At 48.6% G+C, this 22,417-nt stretch overlaps 1 protein-coding gene across 1 annotated transcript in view; it reads left to right on the top strand.

Annotated features, from left to right (window-relative positions):
- The window catches only part of LOC115080391 (butyrophilin subfamily 1 member A1-like), a 58,890-nt gene that overhangs the window by 3,509 nt on the left and 32,964 nt on the right, over window positions 1-22,417 (top strand). The window contains exons 2-5 of the mRNA XM_029584534.1: window positions 6,246-6,342; window positions 9,303-9,646; window positions 14,877-15,015; window positions 16,091-16,183. Of these exons, the coding sequence (XP_029440394.1) occupies window positions 6,255-6,342; window positions 9,303-9,646; window positions 14,877-15,015; window positions 16,091-16,183 (664 nt within the window). The 5' untranslated portion in view covers window positions 6,246-6,254. The remainder of the gene's footprint in view (window positions 1-6,245; window positions 6,343-9,302; window positions 9,647-14,876; window positions 15,016-16,090; window positions 16,184-22,417) is intronic.

Raw genomic sequence — 22,417 nt, 5'->3', positions numbered from 1 at the left:
GAAAATGTCATGGGATAGGGTGGGGAGCTGGTCAGTATCCTTGAGCCAAGTTTCCGTAAGTGCACAGATTTCAGGTTTGTAGTCATGAATGAGGTCATCAAAGAGGTGGGTTTTTTTGGAGAGGGAGTGAGCATTAAATAGCATGAGGGATAGTGTGGTGAGGCCAAGGAGTTGGGTTAAAGGGGAGATAAGGATGGGGAGGAGGGATTTGTGCTGGGCTTGAAAGTTCGCATGGCGGAGGAATGGTGGTCTGGTCTGTGCAAAGGGTGATGTATACGGGGGATGGGGAATGAGTTGGGAATGGTGCAAGAATGGGGGGGGGGGGCATGGTGGACAATAGAATTGGTTAGAAAACCTGTGGGAAGGTAGGGCTGAGAGGGAGGAAGCTGGGGGATGGGGTGAAATGAATGGAAGTGGGAAGGGGAGGTGGGGGAGTGAGGTGGATAAGAAGTAACTAACCGATACGGTACAGTGCAATATTAAATACAGAGCAGTCTCAGTGCTGAGCAATGGATGGTGGCGATAGATTGCTAAAAGTGCAAAAGGCTCACAGAGGGGTACACGGTAGCGCAGTGTGCCACAGTGATGGACGGTAATAGACAGTCACAGAAAGGATAATTATACTGATTTCGGCTAAGAGTATTGAGAAAAATTGAAGGACAACAGGTGTGGCAGGAAGCAGGGTTTCATGGCAGGGTAGACAGTTTACGGCAATAGGTTCACTGGAGGCGGAGGGGGCAGACTAAGGAGCACGACCAAAGGGGCAGGCCCCTTTGGTCGTGCTCCTTCGTGTGCACGACGCCGGCGCGTGACGCCACGGTTGGTAGCCCCAATTTAAATGGCTTTTCAAATAGAACCTCCCTCCCAGGCGCTGATGTCAGTGCGGCTCCCACCTCTTACAGGCTGCTGGTGAGTAGAGCTCAGGGAGGAGATGTCCATCTGTTTGCCACGTGGTTTGCGTTGCAAACAGACGGACATCAGTAGAGTTGTAGAGGGGGAGGGAGGGGGATGGGAAGGGGTTTTACAGCTGGGAGTGACTGGGTGTGAGAGTGCCCAGGGTGGGGAGGGAGGAGAGATCCCTTCAGCTCTACCAATGCCCTCACTCCTACCCTGCAGCACCCCCTGCTATTCCAGTACTGAGACCCTCACCCAAGGCTCTGCCAATGCACCTCACTCCTGCCCTGCAGCACCCCCTGCTATTCCAGTACTGAGACCCTCACACACAGCTCTGCCAATGCACCTCACTCCTGTCCTGCAGCACCCCCTGCTATTCCAGTACTGAGACCCTCACACACAGCTCTGCCCATGCACCTCACTCCTGCCCTGCAGCACCCCCTGCTATTCCAGTACTGAGACCCTCAAATACAGCTCTGCCAATGCACCTCACTCCTGCCCTGCAGCACCTCCTGCTATTCCAGTACTGAGACCCTCACACACAGCTCTGCCAATGCACCTCACTCCTGCCCTGCAGCACCTCCTGCTAGTCCAGTACTGAGACCCTCACACACAGCTCTGCCAATGCACCTCACTCCTGCCCTGCAGCACCTCCTGCTATTCCAGTACTGAGACCCTCACACACAGCTCTACCAATGCACCTCACTCCTGCCCTGCAGCACCTCCTGCTATTCCAGCACTGAGACCCTCACACACAGCTCTGCCAATGCACCTCACTCCTGCCCTGCAGCACCTCCTGCTATTCCAGTACTGAGACCCTCACACAGCTCTACCAATGCACCTCACTCCTGCCCTGCAGCACCCCCTGCTATTCCAGTACTGAGACCCTCACACACAGCTCTACCAATGCACCTCACACCTGCCCTGCAGCACCCCCTGCTATTCCAGTACTGAGACCCTCACACACAGCTCTGCCAATGCACCTCACTCCTGCCCTGCAGCACCTCCTGCTATTCCAGTACTGAGACCCTCACACACAGCTCTGCCAATGCACCTCACTCCTGCCCTGCAGCACCCCCTGCTATTCCAGTACTGAGACCCTCACACACAGGTCTACCAATGCACCTCACTCCTGCCCTGCAGCACCTCCTGCTATTCCAGTACTGAGACCCTCACACACAGCTCTACCAATGCACCTCACTCCTGCCCTGCAGCACCTCCTGCTATTCCAGTACTGAGACCCTCACACACAGCTCTGCCAATGCACCTCACTCCTGCCCTGCAGCACCCCCTGCTATTCCAGTACTGAGACCCTCACACACAGGTCTACCAATGCACCTCACTCCTGCCCTGCAGCACCTCCTGCTATTCCAGTACTGAGACCCTCACACACAGCTCTACCAATGCACCTCACTCCTGCCCTGCAGCACCTCCTGCTATTCCAGTACTGAGACCCTCACACACAGCTCTGCCAATGCACCTCACTCCTGCCCTGCAGCACCCCCTGCTATTCCAGTACTGAGACCCTCACACACACAGCTCTGCCAATGCACCTCACTCCTGCCCTGCAGCACCTCCTGCTATTCCAGTACTGAGACCCTCACTCAGCTCTGGTTTCTGCCCTGCTGGGAACATTCACCTGTCCCTGAGCCTTGAAATATTTTGATGTTGGCTGAGGCGTAGCTAGCCTATTTCCGACATGATCTTGGTCACAGGCGCCATCACAATCTGCCGGCCTCCCCCTTACCGATAGAGACTTGGTGTCTGAAGAGCTCAGCTGTCAGGGGGAGAAGAGCTGCTGTACCAGCTTCTGGAGTCTGCACACAGAGTGTGGCTTTTTGTGGTTTAATTCCTGTAACCTGCCTACAACTTTTAAAATAAATAAATAAATGGCGTACCAAATGTAAAGAAGACATAAAACAGTAACATGAAGCTTTATCAATAACAGAACAATTAATTTGAATGGCATACCTGTGCTTCTTTGCCTCTGATGTTGGCTAGCACAGATGAGCAGGCCAAAAAATTTTGTTTCCTCTCATTTTTTTTATTTTGGGGGAGGGTTAATTCATTTTTTGATTTCTTTTAAAATATATTTCAGCTTAAGAAAACAAAATGGAGTCTCCCCAGACCTCCATAGAGTGAGTCATGCCACTGCTTCCCAGGACCTCTTGCGCTCCTCTGACTCCTCCACCTGTCACCAATAAGCTAGACTGAGCCAAGGCGAGCTGGGATCTTCCTACAGAGCTGTAGCGGTGCCCATGGCCAATATGGGCCATGGGCACCGCTACCAAAAGGCACCAACAGAGCAGTACGGCCGCCTGCCAGTGGGTCCTCAGCAAAAGAAAAGCAGCACTGCCCCATCGAAATTGATGGTGTGGTCGGTGCGGCCTTAGTAAGTGAAAAAGCAGCGAGGCCCTGCTGGCAATGCTGCTGATTCTGGCAGGGCTGCCATTCACTGAGAATTTCAGTGGGGCCGCATTGCTGAGAAGGAGGAGGAGCACGCCCTGCTTCAATTAGTCCAGTGCCCCGGGGACGGAAATCATTCCCTTGGCCACAGGGGCTAAAGAAGGGAATTGCTGCTGCCTGCTTCACCAAGGAGCAAGTAAGTAAGAGAGCGTGTGTGCAGGAGAGTGAGAGAGAGAACATGTGTGCATCTCACAAAAGATATAATTGCGATGGAGTAGGTACAGAGAAGGGCAACCAAAATGATAAGGGGAATGGAACAGCTCCCCTATGAGGAAAGACTAAAGAGGTTAGGACTTTTCAGCTTGGAGAAGAGACGGCTGAGGGGGGATATGATAGAGGTGTTTAAAATCATGAGAGGTCTAGAACGGGTAGATGTGACTCGGTTATTTACTCTTTCGGATAATAGAAGGACTAGGGGGCACTCCATGAAGTTAGCATGGGGCACATTTAAAACTAATTGGAGAAAGTTCTTTTTCACTCAACGCACAATAAAGCTCTGGAATTTGTTGCCAGAGGATGTGGTTAGTGCAGTTAGTGTACCTGGATTCAAAAAAGGTTTGGATAAGTTCCTGGAGGAGAAGTCCATTAACGGCTATTAATCAAGTTTACTTAGGGAATAGCCACTGCTATTAATTGCATCAGTAGCATGGGATCTTCTTAGTGTTTGGGTACTTGCCAGGTTCTTGTGGCCTGGATTGGCCACTGTTGGAAACAGGATGCTATGCTTGATGGACCCTTGGTCTGACCCAGCATGGCAATTTCTTATGTTCTTATGGTTTCCAGTTCAGTATTTGTCTGCACGTTTCTGTCTATAATTTATGGTCTCTTTATTCTGTATTTAGTGAGCTCTGTCTATGTGATAGAAGTGAAGTATTCTGCTAGCCTGTATTTTGTGTGTCGGGATCTATAACAGCCTGGCTTGGTCTGGTTTCCTAATAGGAGGCGTATTGGTGTTTTAGGACCTGGCGTAATATTTACAGCGCTGCCTTTTCATAAGTAGGATATTTACTGTTTGAGTGCTGGCAGTTAAGACTCTTTTGATATGGGAGATTTACAATATTGTAATTGCAATTCAATACACGGCTTTCCCAGGGCAAACCCACCCCCAGCGTGCATTACCCCAGGCCTAATACCATAGGGGCTCCAAGGGTCTTTTTCTAAATTCTTTTTGCAGGGTTTCTGGTTGGCACCACTGCAGTACCTGTGCATAGAATATACACAAAGCAACAAAGTATTAATGTGCAGCAAATAACTTAGGCTGAACAATACCTCTTGAAACAAAATGTGAAATATTTAACGTGTGCACGCAACAGTGGTGCACCAGACACGGCCGTGTTTCGCCTCGGGCTGCGTCAGGGGGATCAATTCCAAAAGTCCTGAGAGGGCTGAATCGGCAGCTGAAAGCACGGCAAGATCGTGGTGAATAAACAAAGCTTCAGGTCGGGAGCATCCCCGAACGAACCCTTTTATGATGTTAACGAAGCGTGAAAAGGATGGATCTGTGTCCTGGGACCGGTCTGAGTTTTTAAGGTTTTCATTAAAACCTTTGTTTCTAAGATGCCGGGTTCAGTTGCACAATTCAATTGACGTATGATTTAAAGGTTACATACCCTCGGGTCCGGTTTCTAAATTCGTTTATCTACTTATGCAGCGGACCCAGGACACAGATCCATCCTTTTCACGCTTCGTTAACATCATAAAAGGGTTCGTTGGGGATGCTCCCAACCTGAAGCTTTGTTTATTCACCACGATCTTGCCGTGCTTTCAGCTGCCAATTCAGCCCTCTCAAGACTTTTGGAATTGATCCCCCTGACGCAGCCCGAGGCGAAACACGGCCGTGTCTGGTGCACCACTGTTGCGTGCACACGTTAAATATTTCACATTTTGTTTCAAGAGGTATTGTTCAGCCTAAGTTATTTGCCGCACATTAAAACTTTGTTGCTATATTTCTACATGTGTGTGCTCTTTACTTCGCTCTCCTTGTATGCTTGTGCCCATATAATATCCAGGCCAGAAGTGATTATTTTTACCCCACAGTCCTTCCTCATGTAAAATCTGTTATTATAAATGCATAATTGTGAATTGTGTATGGGGAGGAGGTGGGTGCAAGGCTGGGGTGCTTAATCCCTACACCCACCCCTCACTCATACATCCCTACACACTGAGGGGGGGGGGGCAATAGAGGGGAGATCTGGGGAGGTGTAGGACTGGCACAGAAGTGGAGGGGGAGAAAGGGGATGAAATCTAGATGAGTGAATAGAGAGGCCGAGGCAAACAGAGAGAATAAAAGGGAAAGATTGATATTAGACCGAGGCGTAGGGAGATACTGAGGAGACAGGAGAGAGATGAAACAGAACAGGAGACCCTGTAAAGGAGTTAGGAGAGCAGTATAAAGAGGTGAGGACCAACGTGATTAGGAAAATAAAAGTCCAGTCAGCCAGAGTAGAAAAGAGCATTTTATATTCAGTTTAGAGGACGGACTCTGTCGATTTTGGGAATGAGCAGCTCAGGATCTCTTATTTTGCTCAGTGCAGGAGGAAATGTGTTTCTGCTTCTCTGGTGTTGCAGGGCATGCAGAGTCTGCTTTCTTGGGGTTTCCAGTTCAGTTTTTGAATGAAGGCTCATGATGGCGCCAGGATCCCTGTACTGGTTCTGATTGAGCTGGCAGCCCATAGGGGCAGGAGGAAGCTGCTGGGTCAGAATAAGAATGAAAGTGAAAGCCCCATAGATCAGCGAGTCCTGGCTCGTGGCGTCGTGTGTTATGTTCAGGGTCAGGGCGCCCTGTTATACTTGGCCATAGCTGCCAAATAGCCGAGCTGCGGCTCTGGGTGTGGGAGTAACTTCATTTCAGTTTGTTCTAGGTTGCATGACTTTATTTTTTTCAGAGGCACTGAATGAAGATGCAGTTTCCTGATCCCCCCGTGGTAAGAGCTCTCTGCTCCCTTCTGGTGATTTCTCATCACTTCCAGACTGTGAATGCAGGTGAGACGTCTCTTAATTTCCTGTGCCCTTTTATCATTCTTAACTGCCGGCATTTTATCCCGACTTTCTCTTATTCTCTGTACACAGCTGTGTCATGGAGTTAAGAGAAAAGGACCAGAAACTGCTGTTTGCAATGGCAGGAATAAAATTATATCTGAGGTGATAAAATCCTCCGTCCCTCAGATTTTCCCTTCTGCTTGCAGTGGTTAGAGGAGGAGGAGGAGGACCTGGGATGCCAGGGTCAGATCCTGCTTCTCACCTCCCCCTGCATCTCCTCAGGTACAACAAAGACTCTGAGTCCTCATGGGCAGGGAAATAACTGAAGAACCTGAACTGTAACTCTCCTTCAGCTCGGATTTTGGAAAAGATGGGAAATTAAGTCTGAAATCCAACTCTGTTAGAGTAAAAATGAGGCTGTACTGTAAATCTTAAATGCAGGAAATGCAGTAATGATTTCTACTCCCACCGCCTCTGACCAATAGAAGAGCTCTCCCAACTACCTGTGTTCCCGCCCACAGACTCTGACCAATAGAAGAGCTCTCCCAGCTGGCTGTGCTCCCTCCCACAGACTCTGACCAATAGAAGAGCTCTCCCAGCTACCTGTGCTCCCTCCCACAGACTCTGACCAATAGAAGAGCTCTCCCAGCTACCTGTGCTCCCTCCCACAGACTCTGACCAATAGAAGAGCTCTCCCAGCTACCTGTGCTCCCTCCCACAGACTCTGACCAATAGAAGAGCTCTCCCAGCTACCTGTGCTCCCTCCCACAGACTCTGACCAATAGAAGAGCTCTCCCAGCTGGCTGTGCTCCCTCCCACAGACTCTGACCAATAGAAGAGCTCTCCCAGCCGGCTGTGCTCCCTCCCACAGACTCTGACCAATAGAAGAGCTCTCCCAGCTGGCTGTGCTCCCTCCCACAGACTCTGACCAATAGAAGAGCTCTCCCAGCTGGCTGTGCTCCCTCCCACAGACTCTGACCAATAGAAGAGCTCTCCCAGCCGGCTGTGCTCCCTCCCACAGACTCTGACCAATAGAAGAGCTCTCCCAGCTGGCTGTGCTCCCTCCCACAGCCTCTGACCAATAGAAGAGCTCTCCCAACTACCTGTGTTCCCGCCCACAGACTCTGACCAATAGAAGAGCTCTCCCAGCTGGCTGTGCTCCCTCCCACAGACTCTGACCAATAGAAGAGCTCTCCTAGCTGGCTGTGCTCCCTCCCACAGACTCTGACCAATAGAAGAGCTCTCCCAGCTACCTGTGCTCCCTCCCACAGACTCTGACCAATAGAAGAGCTCTCCCAGCTACCTGTGCTCCCTCCCACAGACTCTGACCAATAGAAGAGCTCTCCCAGCTGGCTGTGCTCCCTCCCACAGACTCTGACCAATAGAAGAGCTCTCCCAGCTGGCTGTGCTCCCTCCCACAGACTCTGATCAATAGAAGAGCTCTCCCAGCTGGCTGTGCTCCCTCCCACAGACTCTGACCAATAGAAGAGCTCTCCCAGCTGGCTGTGCTCCCTCCCACAGACTCTGACCAATAGAAGAGCTCTCCCAGCTGGCTGTGCTCCCTCCCACAGACTCTGATCAATAGAACAGCTCTCCCAGCTGGCTGTGCTCCCTCCCACAGACTCTGATCAATAGAAGAGCTCTCCCAGCTGGCTGTGCTCCCTCCCACAGACTCTGATCAATAGAACAGCTCTCCCAGTTGGCTGTGCTCCCTCCCACAGACTCTGACCAATAGAAGAGCTCTCCCAGCTGGCTGTGCTCCCTCCCACAGACTCTGACCAATAGAAGAGCTCTCCCAGCTGGCTGTGCTCCCTCCCACAGACTCTGACCAATAGAAGAGCTCTCCCAGCTGCCTGTGCTCCCTCCCACAGACTCTGATCAATAGAAGAGCTCTCCCAGCCGCCTGTGCTCCCTCCCGAGCCTCTGACCAATAGAAGAGCTCTCCCAGCTGGCTGTGCTCCCTCCCACAGACTCTGATCAATAGAAGAGCTCTCCCAGCTGCCTGTGCTCCCTCCCACAGCCTCTGACCAATAGAAGAGCTCTCCCAGCTGCCTGTGCTCCCTCCCACAGCCTCTGACCAATAGAAGAGCTCTCCCAGCTACCTGTGCTCCCTCCCACAGCCTCTGACCAATAGAAGAGCTCTCCCAGCTACCTGTGCTCCTTCCCATAGCCTCTGACCAATAGAAGAGCTCTCCCAGCTGGCTGTGCTCCCTCCCACAGTCACAGGAATAATGCAGGTTTTGGGTTTATGTAGCAGGGAGAGATTATTTCTCAAGATGTGCAGAGAGGTGGAAGGGTTTACAAATTTCAGGACTGCAGTTGAGTGATGGAAGAATGATCCTTGCTATGGGAGGATGAGTGACAGAACGAGGTCTGACCCATGAGATCTTCCCAGGCTTGATCTGCCCTTACCCAGCAAGGACAGGTGGAAGACATTTTTCAGTAGGATCTAGGAGTATCCAAGAGTAGGTGGTGGTCAGCAGTGTCAGAAGCAGTGGATTTCTCAAGGACAAAACGGATTGAGTGAAGGCCTTTGGCTTTTGCCAAGAACAGGTCATTGGCGATGTTGGCAAGGGCTGCTAGGAGGCTAGGTCTGTGGGGATGAAAATTACCTGCACCCCACACAATAGAGGACCACAGGGTGTATCCTCTATCAGCCTGTGCCCCACCTCTCACTCAGCTAAAAACAACCCTCTGCTTCCTACTCTAGCCCCTCCCTTCCCAGGCAGCCTGCAGAGAGCAGGAGGGGAAGGAGTGAAGCTGGAGTGGGCAGAGCAGAGCAAGAAAGAGCTAATCCTCTCCTTAATTCAGCCCCTGCCTCCTCTCATCTCCCAGGATCCCATGCATGGAAAGAAACACAGGCAGAATAAGAGCCCTGTCTTTAGATTTCTCAGCCGTCAGCCTCATATTCTCCATTTCTGACTGATGTCATTTCCTTTGTTTTTTGTGTCACATAATTACAGAAGGATTTAAAGTCATCGGCCCTGATGGGCCCGTGGTTGCTGTTCTGGGTGGAGATGCTGAGTTACCCTGCCGCCTCTCCCCACCCCTCAGCGCAGAGCACATGCAGGTGAGGTGGTTCCGATCCAGATTCAAATCAGTCGTGCACCTGTATGAGAACGGGACGGATCAGAACGAGCGACAGATCCCAGAGTACCGAGGCAGGACGGAGCTCATCAGGACTCACATCTCCAATGGCAGCGTCTCGCTGAGGATACACAGTGTCAGGCTGAAAGATGAGGGAAGTTACACGTGTTTCTTTCAATTTGATACTTACTATGAAGAAGAAGCAACGCTGGAGCTGAAAGTAGCAGGCAAGTATCAAGTTTAATCCTCTTCTGACTTTGCACCCTTTCTCTGTTTATTCTAACCCTGACTGAATGACATAAGGAGTCTTTATTGCAGGAGACACCAAAGTGCCATATTGTAGCTGCACTGCAGGACTCCCGGATATTACAGAGATATTGATAATAAAATAGGCAGAGGAGCGATAGGAGAGAGTGGATATGGAGAATAAGCTCGGGGAACAAGAATAGACAGCGACAAACTGAATAGGGTGGTGATTAGTAATAAATAATACTAACCAGGAATTGGACCTGACTATGTTGTAGGGTGATGAGCGGGAGTGAGTGAATGAAGCAGAAACCCAGGGAAGACTCATGTTAGAGGTGGAAGCAGGGGAGAAAGATCTCCTACTGCCCCTCTCTATAAGGCTCTTATCAGGGCTCACTTACTGTCCAGGTTAGGCAGGCACCATCCCTTTACAAGCTCCCGCCTTATCCTATCAGATATGATTTCTCCTCTGTAGCCCTTGCTGGGAGCTTGCATCCACCATAGTTACAGGTTCAGCATACAGTCACCACAGACCAGTGGGTACGTGCAGTGGTCACTCAGGGTTACCACCTAAATTTCCTGACTGTTCCAGTGGACTCTCCACCTCGGCTGACGTGGAAGACGTCCGACCACTCTCTCTTGCTTGCACAGGAGGTCTCATCCCTCCTCAATTCACGAGCAATAGAACCAGTGCCCCTCTCCCAGCAGGGGCAAGGGTTTTATTCCCGGTATTTTCTAATACCAAAAAGTCAGGTGGCGTACGCCCGATACTGGACCTCCGCGCCCTAAACAAAATTTTGCAGAGAGAAAAATTCAAAATGGTAACCTTGGGCTCTCTACTTTCTCTGCTACAAAGAGGAGATTGGCTATGCTCTCTAGATCTCCAAGATGCTTACACAGACATCTCAATTACTCCATCTCATCGCAAGTACCTGCAATTCCTTGTCGGCCCTCGCCACTTCCAGTACCGTGTACTACCATTTGGCCTAGCGTTCGCTCCACGAGTGTTCACCAAGTGTCTGGTGGTGGTCGCAGCCTTCCTCAGGAGTCAGGGTGTCCATGTCTACCCTTATCTCGACGATTGGTTGATAAGGGTTTCGACTCAGCAGGGCGCACTAATCTACCTGCGTCTCACTATCCACACCCTGATCTCCTTAGGGTTTCTGATCAACTATCCCAAATCCAAGATAGTTCCATCCCAAACCCTATCCTTTATAGGGGCTGATCTAAACACTATACAGGCGAAAGCCTTCCTCTCCCAGGATCGCGCTTTCACCATAGCATCTCTGGCGCATCACCTAGACTCAAGTATCTTTATCTGCTCGTCACTTCCTCATACTGTTGGGTCACATGGCATCCTCGGTGCATGTCACTCCGATGGCCCGCCTAGCCATGAGAGTGATGCAGTGGACCTTAAAATGCCAGTGGATTCAAGCTTGTCAGCCAATGTCCAGCATTATCCAAGTTACCAAACAGCTCCATCTGTCACTAGCCTGGTGGATACACCACTCCAATCTCATTCAAGGCCTTCCATTTCAGGCTCCAGATCCTCAAATTATCTTAACAGACGCATCCAACCTCAGGTGGGGTGCACATGTAGGCGACTTGCAGACTCAGGGAACCTGGTCTCCAGAGGAAGCCAAACACTGGATAAATTTCCTGGAGCTACGGGCGATCAGATAAGCCCACAAGGCTTTTCAGGATTTCCTATCAAACAAAGCCATCCTGATTCAAACTGACAATCAGGTTGCGATGTGGTACAACAAACAAGGGGGAACGGGCTCCTATCTCCTATGTCAGGAAGCTGCACAGATATGGGCATGGGCCCTTTCCCGCTCGATGTACCTCAAAGCAACCTACTTGCCGGGAGTGGACAATCTTTTGGCGGACAAGCTGAGTCGCACTTTCCATCTGCACGAGTGGTCTCTTAACCCCACGGTAGCGGACACAATATTCCAATGCTGGGGTTAACTCGCATAGACCTCTTTGCATCTGTCCACAACAACAAATTAGACAACTTCTGCTGTCTCATTCGGAGTCACCACTCGCAACCAAGAGATGCCTTCGCTCTCTCCCAGGCCAGCGGTCTCCTTTATGCGTACCCTCCACTTCCTCTCATTTCAAAGACTCTCGTGAAGCTCTGGCAGGACACGGGATTAATGATCCTGATAGCTCCCCACTGGCCACGCCAGGGGTGGTTTCCAATCCTCCAGGACCTATCAGTACGCTGGCACATTCCTCTGGGGAACGATCCCCTTCTAATAACTCAGAACGAAGGGTACCTGCATCACCCCAACCTCCAGGCTCTGTCTCTGACAGCCTGGATGTTGAAAGGTTTATACTCCAACCTCTTAACCTTTCAGAGTCGTTTTCCCGAAGCCTTCAATGAGAAGGTCTTATCGCTCTAAATGGAAGAGGTTTAAGGTCTGGTGCACTTCCATGTCCATAGACCCCTTCACTTGTTCCACGGTGAGGTTCCTGGACTATCTCTGGCACCTGTCAGAATTAGACCTAAAAACTTCCTCTATCAGGATGCATGTAAGTGCAGTGTCTGTGTACCATAAGGGTATAGGAGATGTCTCCATTTCAACACAACCCTTAGTATCACGTTTCATGAGAGGCTTGCTCCATTTAAAACCTCCATTGCGCCTTCCTACCCCTGCTTGGACCTTAATGTGGTTTTGGGACGGCTCATGAAACCTCCGTTTGAGCCTCTCCACTCCTGTGATCTCCGTTATCTCACCTGGAAGATAGTTTTTCTTCTCGCTATCACATCCACTCACAGAGTTAGTGAATTGCAGGCATTAATTACCTACCCGCCTTACACTAAAATTCTGCACGATAGGGTAATCCTCCGCACTCACCCTAAATTTTTACTGAAGGTATTGTCAGAATTTCATATTAACCAATCTATTATCCTACCTACCTTTTTTCCCAGGCTCCATTCAAACCCTGGAGAACAGGCTCTGCATTCCTTGAACTGCAAACGTGCTCTGGCCTTCTATCTGGACCCCACGTCAGCCCACAGGAAATCCACTGAATTGTTTGTTTTGCTCGCTACCAACAAACTGAGAAACCCTGTGGGAAAGCAGTCCCTCTCCTCCTGGCTGGCGGAATGCATTACTTTTTGCTACCAGCAAGCAGGCATTCTGCTACAAGACCGTGTTAAAGCTCACTCGGTCAGGGCCATGGCGACATCAGTAGCGAACCTCCGTTCGGTGCCGATTGCTGATATTTGTAAGGCTGCTACCTGGAGTTCTCGCCATACCTTCGCACCCGTTATTGCTTAGATAAGGCTGGCCGACAAGATTCCATCTTTGGCCAGTCCATTCTGTGCAACTTGCTTTCAGTTTAACTTCCCAACATCCTTCCCCTGACCCATTCAGGATGCCCTCCTAACCAAATTTCCACCCCTGTTGTTTTGCCTGTTGCACATCTTTGGGTGCATTTGGTGTTTGCTCGGGCATCCTCAGCTCGGTACTCACCCATATGTGAGGACTACCATCCTGCTTGTCCTGTGAGAAAGCAGAGTTGCTTATCTGTAGCAGGTTTTCTCACAGGACAGCAGGATGTCAGTCCTCACGAAACCTGCCTGCCACCCCACGGAGTTGGGTTAGTTTACGTTTTCTTATTTTATTTTTTGCACGTACTTTTTACTATAAGATGAGACTGAGGGGGGACCCCTGCTGGATGCATTGCTGGGCATGCCCAGTAGGTGTCAGTCAAAGTTCTAGAAACTTTGACAAAAGTGTTCTGTGATTGGGCTCCATCCTGATGATGTCACCCATATGTGAAGACTAACATCCTGCTTGTCCTGTGAGAAAGCAGAGTTGCTTATCTGTAGCAGGTTTTCTCACAGGACAGCAGGATGTCAGTCCTCACGAAACCTGCCTGCCACCCCGCGGAGTTGGGTTAGTTTACGTTTTCTTATTTTAATTTTTGCACGTACTTTTTACTATAAGACGAGACTGAGGGGGAACCCTTGCTGGATGCAGGGTCAGTGCATTGCTGGGCATGCCCAGTAGGTGTCAGACTTTGACAAAAGTGTTCTGTGATTGGGCTCCATCCTGATGATGTCACTCATATGTGAGGACTAACATCCTGCTGTCCTATGAGAACACCTGTTACAGGTAAGCAACTCTGCTTTCCCTTTGCCCTTGTATTGATTACCGAGGTCTCAATGAGATTACCATCAAGGATCGTTATCCTCTACTGCTGATTTCTGAACTGTTTGACAGACTCCAGGGGGCCAAGATCTTTACCAAGCTTGATCTGAAAGGAGCCTATAACTTAGTCAGAATCCATCCTAGGGATGAGTGGAAGACCACCTTTAATACCCGTGACAGGCACTTCGAATACCTAGTCATACCTTTCGGCTTGTGCAACGCACCAGTAGTATTTCAAAAAATGATGAATGAAATCCTGCGTGACCTGCTGTACCGTTGCGTGATGGTGTATTTAGATGACATCTTAATTTACTCCAAGGACATTCAGGCACATTGAGCTGATGTCATAAAGGTACTTCGGAGATTGTGACAACCACCTTTACGCAAAACTTGAGAAGTGTGCCTTTCACCAGGCATCCATGCCGTTTCTTGGTTATATTGTTTCCAATGAAGGTTTCCAGATGGACCCTCAAAAAAAGCAAAAGTATCCAAGACTGGCCTCAGCCCTCTGGATTAAAGGCACTATGCCGTTTTCTCGGCTTCACTAATTACTACCGTACATTTATCCAGAATTACTGCACGCTAACTGCGCCTCTCACTGGCATGACTAGAAAAGATACCAACCCTTCCAAATGGTCTCCTGAGCTGTGGCAGCCTTTCAGAATCTCAAGACAGCCTTTTTAAAGAAACCTTGTCTACGCCACCCTGATCCTTTTCATCCATTCATCGTGGAGGTCAACGCCTCTGAAGTTGGCGTGGGAGCTGTGTTAAGCCAGTACTCTGATACCAACACCCTCCATCCATGTTCATTCTTTTCTCGACGGTTTTCTCCTGCCAAAAGGAATTATGGAATTGGAGATAAAGAACCATTAGCTATAAAACTGGCCTTCGAAGAGTGGCGTCCATGGTTGGAAGGAGCTCAACACCAAATAACTGTGTATACAGATCACAAAAATCTGGAATGCCTTCGACACGCACAGCAACTTAACCATCTACAAGCCAGATGGACATTGTTCTTTAATCGATTCTTCTTCACAGAAGTACCGTTCTGTGGAGAAGAATGTCCGGGCCGATGCCCTATCACTGTCCTTTTTACCAGAGGATGTGGCTGATGAGCCCCGTCATATCATCAGTCCTGAGAAGGTGGTTCTGGCTACTACCCAAGCGGTGCCTGCCGGTAAGACTTGGTGGCTCAAGGTATGAGGAAGAAGCTGTTAAAATGGGCACATGATTCTCACTTGGCCGGTCACCCTGGCCAAGCCCATACGCTGGCCATGCTACAACGCTTCTATTGGTGGCCCACAATGAAGACAGATGTGCAGGCTTACGTAGCCTCTTGCGCTACCTGTGCGAGGCAGAAACCTCCGGCCGGACATCCCTGGGGTCTTCTTCAACCCTTGCCTGTGCCAGATGAACCATGAACATATATCACAACTGACTTTGTGGTTGACTTGCCACCCTCCAGAGGGAACAATATGATTTGGGTGACAGTCAACCGCTTCTCTAAGATGGCCCACTTTGTGGCCCTACCGGAGTTACCATTGGCTGCGGAACTAGCCAAGGTATTCGTGAAGCACATCTTTCGCCTGCATGGCATGCTAAGACATATCCTGTCTGATAGGGGTGAGAAGTTCACTGCTAAATTCTGGAGGGCAGGGCACTATGTCGAAAGTTTGATATTGCATTAGACCTAACCTCGGCATATCACCCGCAATCCAACGGACAGACTGAGAGAATGAATCGAACGCTCAAACAATTCTCACGTTCTTACGTAAATTCAAGACAAAGCAACTGGGCAGATTTACTTCCCTGGGCAGAGTTCGCCCTGAACTCACATCCTGCTGCTGCCACTGGATCAACTCCATTCCAGATAGTCTATGGTCGCCAACCATTGCCTCCACTACCCACACCTCTGTCCATAGCTTCACCTGTTGCTCAAACCACCGCAGAAGAACTACATCAACTTTGAAGACAGACCAAAGATCTTCTACTTAAAGCTGGACAGAGAGCTAAAAAGACCTATGATGCTCATCATCGATTGGCACCACAATTCCAGCCAGGGGACAAAGTCTGGTTAAGCACCAAGTATCTTTGCCTTAAGTTACCCTCTGCATGCTTCGCGCCACGCTACGTCAGACCCTTCACTATCCTCTGATGCTTGGGAGCACTAACTTACAGCTTAACACTACCTTCTTCCATGAAGGTCCATAACGCCTTTCATGTGGCACTTTTGCAACCTCTTGTCCTCTCAGAGTTTTCCACCAAAGTTCCTGAACCAGTACCTCTTGATGTAGAAGAAGATATCGCTTATCAAGTCAGTGATGTCCTTGAGGTGCGTAAAAGAGGTAAAATTTGGGAGTACTTAATCTAGTGGGAAGGATATGGCCCCGAGGAGAATTCCTGTGAACTTGCAGTGAACATTCTTGACAAAGACTTGATTCTACACTTTCATCAAGCAGATCCCAGGAAGCCAAAACCCCCTGGGAGGGGCCCTAAGAAGGGAGGTACTGTTGTGCCCGTCGGCAGCAGAGAGCTGCAGCCTCTCTGTCTCACCACTTTTCTTCCTTTCTCCACTCCTCTGGGCAAGATGGCTGCCTCCGCCTCTCCTCGCCAGTGTCTCCGGACTGGCATGGGCGAGTGCATTTGAAATTCCCTCACTGAGGCCACCTAGGGCATGCGTGCGCGCGCGTCGCCCCTCCTTATGAATATGTCATGGCGGGAACCTCGGGGGCATCCCCACCACATGACGTCACTACCTCCGGTACTTAGCCTCCACTCTCCAACTCAGCTACGAGTTAGCAAGAACTTCCTCCTGCCAACTTTGCTCTGGTCTGACACCTCGCTACTCGGACGCCTAAGGTACCTGCTCCTTGGGGGCCTTGCTCCGTTTCTGTGTTCTTTCAGAGTCTTCAGTTCCAGCTTAGATGTCTCGGTACCCACTCCTCGGGGGCCTTGTCTCATCCTGGGCCTCCGCTTTTCGTAGGTTCCCTTTTCCATTTCCAAGCTTTCAGCTACCGAGTGAGTACTTCAGCTTCCGGCTGTCTTTCTCTCTCTCATTATCTACAGTGTGGATTCACGGCATACCCCGCTCTGCGGACCACTTCTGGATCTATCTCACAGCCTTGTCATCTACATTGTGGATTTATTTATTTATTTATTTATTTCAAAGTTTTTTTATATACCGCGGCACGTTAATAACATCACCTCGGTTCACAATCAACAGTAAATCAGCAACAAGCTTTACAATAGAAAAGAGAAAAAACTCGTGAGTACATAATAAATCAATTAAGAACAAATTTAAAGACATAGTTAAGCACTAATCAAATTAACTTAAAGATAATCATAATCTATTGAAAATAATAATAATATAATCCCAAATGATCTATTGGAGAAGCATATAAAATCCCAAATTATCTATTGGAGAAGCAGTACAAGTAATAGGTATTTCAGAAAATGGAGAGGATCATTGTGAGTATGCTTGTTCGAACAGCCAAGTTTTGAGGTTCTGCTTGAATTTTTTATGGCAGGGTTCAAGAAGCAAGTCAGTGGGCATTTTGTTCCAGATATTGGTTCCCACAATAGTGAAAGCGCGGTCTCTTGTAGCAACGTGTTTGATGTGTTTAAGTGAAGAGGACGCAAATTTGGCTTGGTGTATTTTTCTTATTGGTCTCTTTGACGTGTGGAATAAGAATTGATCGGAGAACCATTGCATATCTTGATTGTAAATCGACTTATGGATGAGGGCGAGAACTTTGAATAGAATCCTTGAAGCTACCGGCAGCCAGTGAAGGTACATGAGCACAGGTGTGATGTGTTCATGGCGGTGGGTGTTAGTAAGTAAGCGAGCAGCTGCGTTTTGAAGCATCTGTAATGGTTGTATGGTATTTTTAGGGAGACCTAGTAGGATGGCATTGCAGTAATCGATTTTTGACAAAATAGTTGCTTGTAATACTGTTCGGAAGTCATATGGATGAAGAAGTGGTTTGATTCTTTTTAGAGTGTGTAGCTTGAAGAATCCGTTTTTAATTGTAGTTGTGATGAATTTCTTTAATGAGAATTGATTGTCAATGATAACGCCAAGGCTGCAGACTTGTTGTAAATTGAGGGAGTCTGATGATGCATGTGGGGTAGATTTAGAGTAGGGGTTATTGTGTGAAGAGATGATGAGGAGCTCTGTCTTGGTTGTATTTATTGCAAGGTAGTTTTCAGTAAGGAGATTTTTTATTTCCCCCAGAGCTGTGTCCCAGATTTTTAGAGCATTAGGTAGTGAGTCTTTGATGGGGATTAGGATCTGCACATCGTCTGCGTAAATGAAGTGTGGAAGATCCAGTTTCACCAGCAGCCGACAGAGAGGAGAAAGGTATATATTGAAAAGAGTAGAAGAGAGCGAGGATCCTTGAGGAACACCTTGAGCTAGTTTTCTGGGTTTCGATATATTGCTGTCAGTTTTAACACTGAAAGTCCTGTCCAACAGAAATGATTGGAGCCAGGATAAGGCAGTGCCTGTAATGCCAATTTGTGCTAGGCGGCATAGGAGGGTATTGTGGTTGACCGTGTCGAATGCTGAAGAAATATCAAGAAGTGCCAGTAGGTAAGAATGACCGGAGTCGAGAGCTTTTAGAATCGTATCAGAGAGAGTTACTAGAAGGGTTTCTGTACTGTGGTTCTTACGGAAGCCATATTGGGATGGGAAGTTTTCGTCTAAGAAGTTTGTGAGTTTGTGAGTTGCTTGTTGATGATTTTCTCAAGGATTTTAGATAAGAATGGGAGGTTAGAGACAGGACGATAGTTGGTTGGTTCAGATGGATCCAGGTCTGATTTTTTGAGTGTAGGCTTTATAATAGCGTGCTTGAGTTGCGTAGGAAATACACCCAACGATATGGATTTGTTGATGATGTTAGTAATCGGAGAGGCAATCCTTGTAGGGATGGAGAGTAGTGTTTTTGTTGGCATTATGTCAATCGGGTGCATGGCTGGTTTAATTCTTTTTAGGATCCCTTCAATTTCTGAAGCTGTTGTTGATTCGAAATTTGTGAGAGTGGCTGAGGTGGTCAAAGTGATCGTGGAAAATAGTGATCCTGATGGCACGGGAGTAGAAAAGCGGGCCATGATGTTAGCAACCTTGTCGTGAAAGTAGGTAGCTAACTTTTCACATTTGTTTTCGTTCTCGTTATTTGGGTTAATGTTTATGGGGGGGGTAATTAAGCTTGACACATATTGGAAGAGGGCACGGGGGTTGAACTGGTACTGATGTATTCTTGCTGTGTAATAGTTTTTCTTTGCTTCATCTGTGGTTTTCGATACTTGTGGAGTAGGGCTTTGTATTTTTGTAGATGAGTTGGATCTTGGTTTCTACGCCATTTCTTTTCTAGTTTGCGGAGATCAAGTTTCATAGTTCTGAGGTCTGTGGTGTACCAGGGTTTTTTATTTTCCTTCTCATAGTAGATCTCTTTAGTGAGTAGAGGGCAGAGTCGATTTGCAATGTTGCTGGTGATTAGGTGCCAGGAGGAACAGGCAGAGTTGGCGTCAACGAGGTCTAGCTTCTGGAGATCCTCAGTAAGAGCATCTATAATGTCTTCAGTCTTGCATTTTTTTCTGAAATTAATGGTTCTTTTCTTAGGTAGTGGCGTGTGAGGGTAGCCGTTGAATGTGCAGCAGGTGTCAACTCTGTAGTGGTCTGACCAAGGTATAGGTGTGCATTGAGGGTGGTCAGTGAGTAAAAGCGAATTCGTAAAGATTATATCTAGAGTGTGTCCTGCCTTGTGAGTGGGGCCCGATACCATTTGTTTAAATCCGAGGGCATTTAGAGTAGAAAGAGTGGCTTCACATGCTGGAGTAAGGGGGGAGCGGTCAAAGTGGAGATTTAGGTCTCCAAGAATGATAGCTGGAATGTTAATGTCAATATGTTTGGTAATGTATTCAGTCAGTGGTGAGGGTTTTTTTTTCCAAAATGCCGGGTGGGGCATAGATTAGACAAATTTGTAGGTCTTTTGATTTAAAGAGACCAATCTCAATCTTGTGAAGTAGTGAGGTGGGTTGAAGCGTTAAGTTGAATTTCTTTTTTGCAGCTAATAGAATTCCGCCTCCTTTCTTTTTAGGTCTCGGTATAGTGAAAATATTGTAAAGGTCTGTAGGTAGTTGATTAATTATGGCGACATCAGAGCTTTTAAGCCAGGTCTCTGTGATAGCACATATATCGGGGGACTCATCATCAATTATATCACGTAAAAGAGTGGCCTTTTTTTAGAAGGGATTGTGTATTCAGAAGTAGGATTGAAAAGGTCATTAATCCTATGATTTGAGTAATGGGAGAAGCCATGGTAGGGATGAGTGAATTGTAGAATGATGTGTTGAGGTTAGTTCTCATAGTTTTGGAGGTGAAATTTGAGTATTTGAGAATTGGAATGTGGAAGGTGTTCATGATAGTAGAGGTAGGTCTAGTTATGGTCCGTTGCTATGGAAAGCGAGTTCAGGGGGTAGAGTTCAATCACAAGGAGTGTGAAAAGGATGAGGTCACAGCAGGTACAGAGGATGTTGATGATGTCAGGACCGAGGCTGTTTGGACACTGAAGTGCTGGGTGAATGGAGTCCGCGTCTGGTTGGCAGCTGAGTGCTGGGTGAATGGAGTCCGTGTCTGGTTGGCAGCTGAGTGCTGGGGGAAGCTGAGTGCTGTGGAGGAATCTGTGAACGGTTCTTTTCAGCTGTTGTGCACGAAGGGGGTGCACGAAGGGGCCAGCCCCTTTGTAGCGCTCCTTCGGCGCGCGGCGCCGGGTGAGGTTTGAAATTTAAAGGTCCCTCTCGCGGCTTCCGATTGGTTCGCCTGAGTTGTGGGCGGGCTGGATGGCCGAGCGGAGGGACGGCGTGGCGGAGGAGCAGCGTAGGACGGACTTGCCACATGGTCTGCGTCCGGGCTCGCCGAGGGCAAGGGAAATTTTAAAGGCCTTACCCCGGTGGGTCCGGGCGCCGACCACGCAGGCCTCCCTTCTTGCTCGAGTTCGCCGCAGCTGAAGAGACGCTGAAGAGGAGCGGCGCCGGGTGAGGTTTGAAATTTAAAGGTCCCTCTCGCGGCTTCCGATTGGTTCGCCTGAGTTGTGGGTGGGCTGGATGGCCGAGCGGAGGGACGGCGCGGCGGAGGAGCAGCGTAGGACGGCATAGCCCGCTCTGCGGACCACTACTGGATCTCCTCACAGGCTTGTCCTCTTCAATGTGGATTCATGGCGTACCCTGCTCTGCGGACCACTACCGAATCTACCATCGTGGTGAGAGAACTACACCACACTTACGCTACGGAAAATCTGCCAGCCTTCTTTATTGGGATCATCCTCCTACAGGTTGAGACTCTCAACCCGCTCTGGGTTGCTTCCATATTGCTGTATAATAAAGCCTTTTCTTCTGCTGTGTGTGAGTCTATTTCATCTGCTGTGTGTGAGTCTATTTCTTCTGCTGTGTGTGAGTCTATTGCAGCAAGGCCCCACAGGGCTCTTCCCTGTGGGTGGTACCACCTCTTCCTCGACCAAGGGCCCACAAACACCCACAAAACATAACAGGATTTAGTTTTCTAAATGTAAGTGTCGAGGTGGGGGTAGGGGGATTTAACTTTGAGGGACCCATCTCTAGGTGTTTAAACCTAGAGATGGGTCTGGATAGGCTTGTTCCGACAAGCCTATCCAGAATAACTGTTTCTATCTACCTCCCCCCTTCCAATTTCATGCGCCTATTCTCACCTAATAAACCCTTCATCATTAAGATTAGAAACCTCCTGTAACCCCTCCGGGGCCCTGTATTTATTCCCTCTCTTGAACAGTCTGTATATAAGTTGCACCACTGTATATAGCCTTTCTGTTACCGTTTATTGTTACTGTTTTACTTTCTGTTCTTCTGTAACTCTGTAATTACTCATTCTCCACTCCCCCTCTCCCGTTGATTGTACTTTCAGTCTTTAGTTGTAATGTAAACCGGTATGATGTTTGCATACTAATGCCGGTATATAAAAATCTTAAATAAATTAAAATAAATAAATAAACCCCACTGATGAACCTCCTCATGCAGGATAACGTTCAAAGCAACCTAGCACACAGCAGGAGGTGGAAGGCAATCTCACCAGTCCCATGGAGAAATGGAAAAGATACGGCAAGGAATTTAATGTGCAGGCAATCTGAAGCATTTAATGATTGCAATAAAGAGCTGAGTATTTTTGCTATTTCAATTTTATGACGACCCCCCACCATTTTGTTGCCCTTCTCTGGACCGCCTCCATCTTGTCTCTGTCTCTTCGTAGATACGGTCTCCAGAACTGAGCACAGTACTCCAGGTGAGGCCTCACCCAGGACCTGTACAAGGGGATTATCACTTCCCTTTTCTTACTCGATATTCCTCTCTCTATGCAGCCCAGTATTCTTCTGGCTTTAGCTATCGCCGTGTCGGATTGTTTCTCCGACTTCAGCTCATTAGACACTATCACCCCTAGGTCTCTCTCCAGCTCCATGCACATGAGCCCTTCACCCCCCCCCCCCCCCCCCCAATGCATACAGTTCATTCGGATTTCCACACCCCATATGCATGATTCTGCATTTCTAGGC

This window comes from Rhinatrema bivittatum, chromosome 19 (genome assembly GCF_901001135.1).
Source record: "Rhinatrema bivittatum chromosome 19, aRhiBiv1.1, whole genome shotgun sequence".
NCBI lineage: Eukaryota > Metazoa > Chordata > Amphibia > Gymnophiona > Rhinatrematidae > Rhinatrema > Rhinatrema bivittatum.
This window is presented reverse-complemented; position numbering and strand designations above follow the sequence as displayed.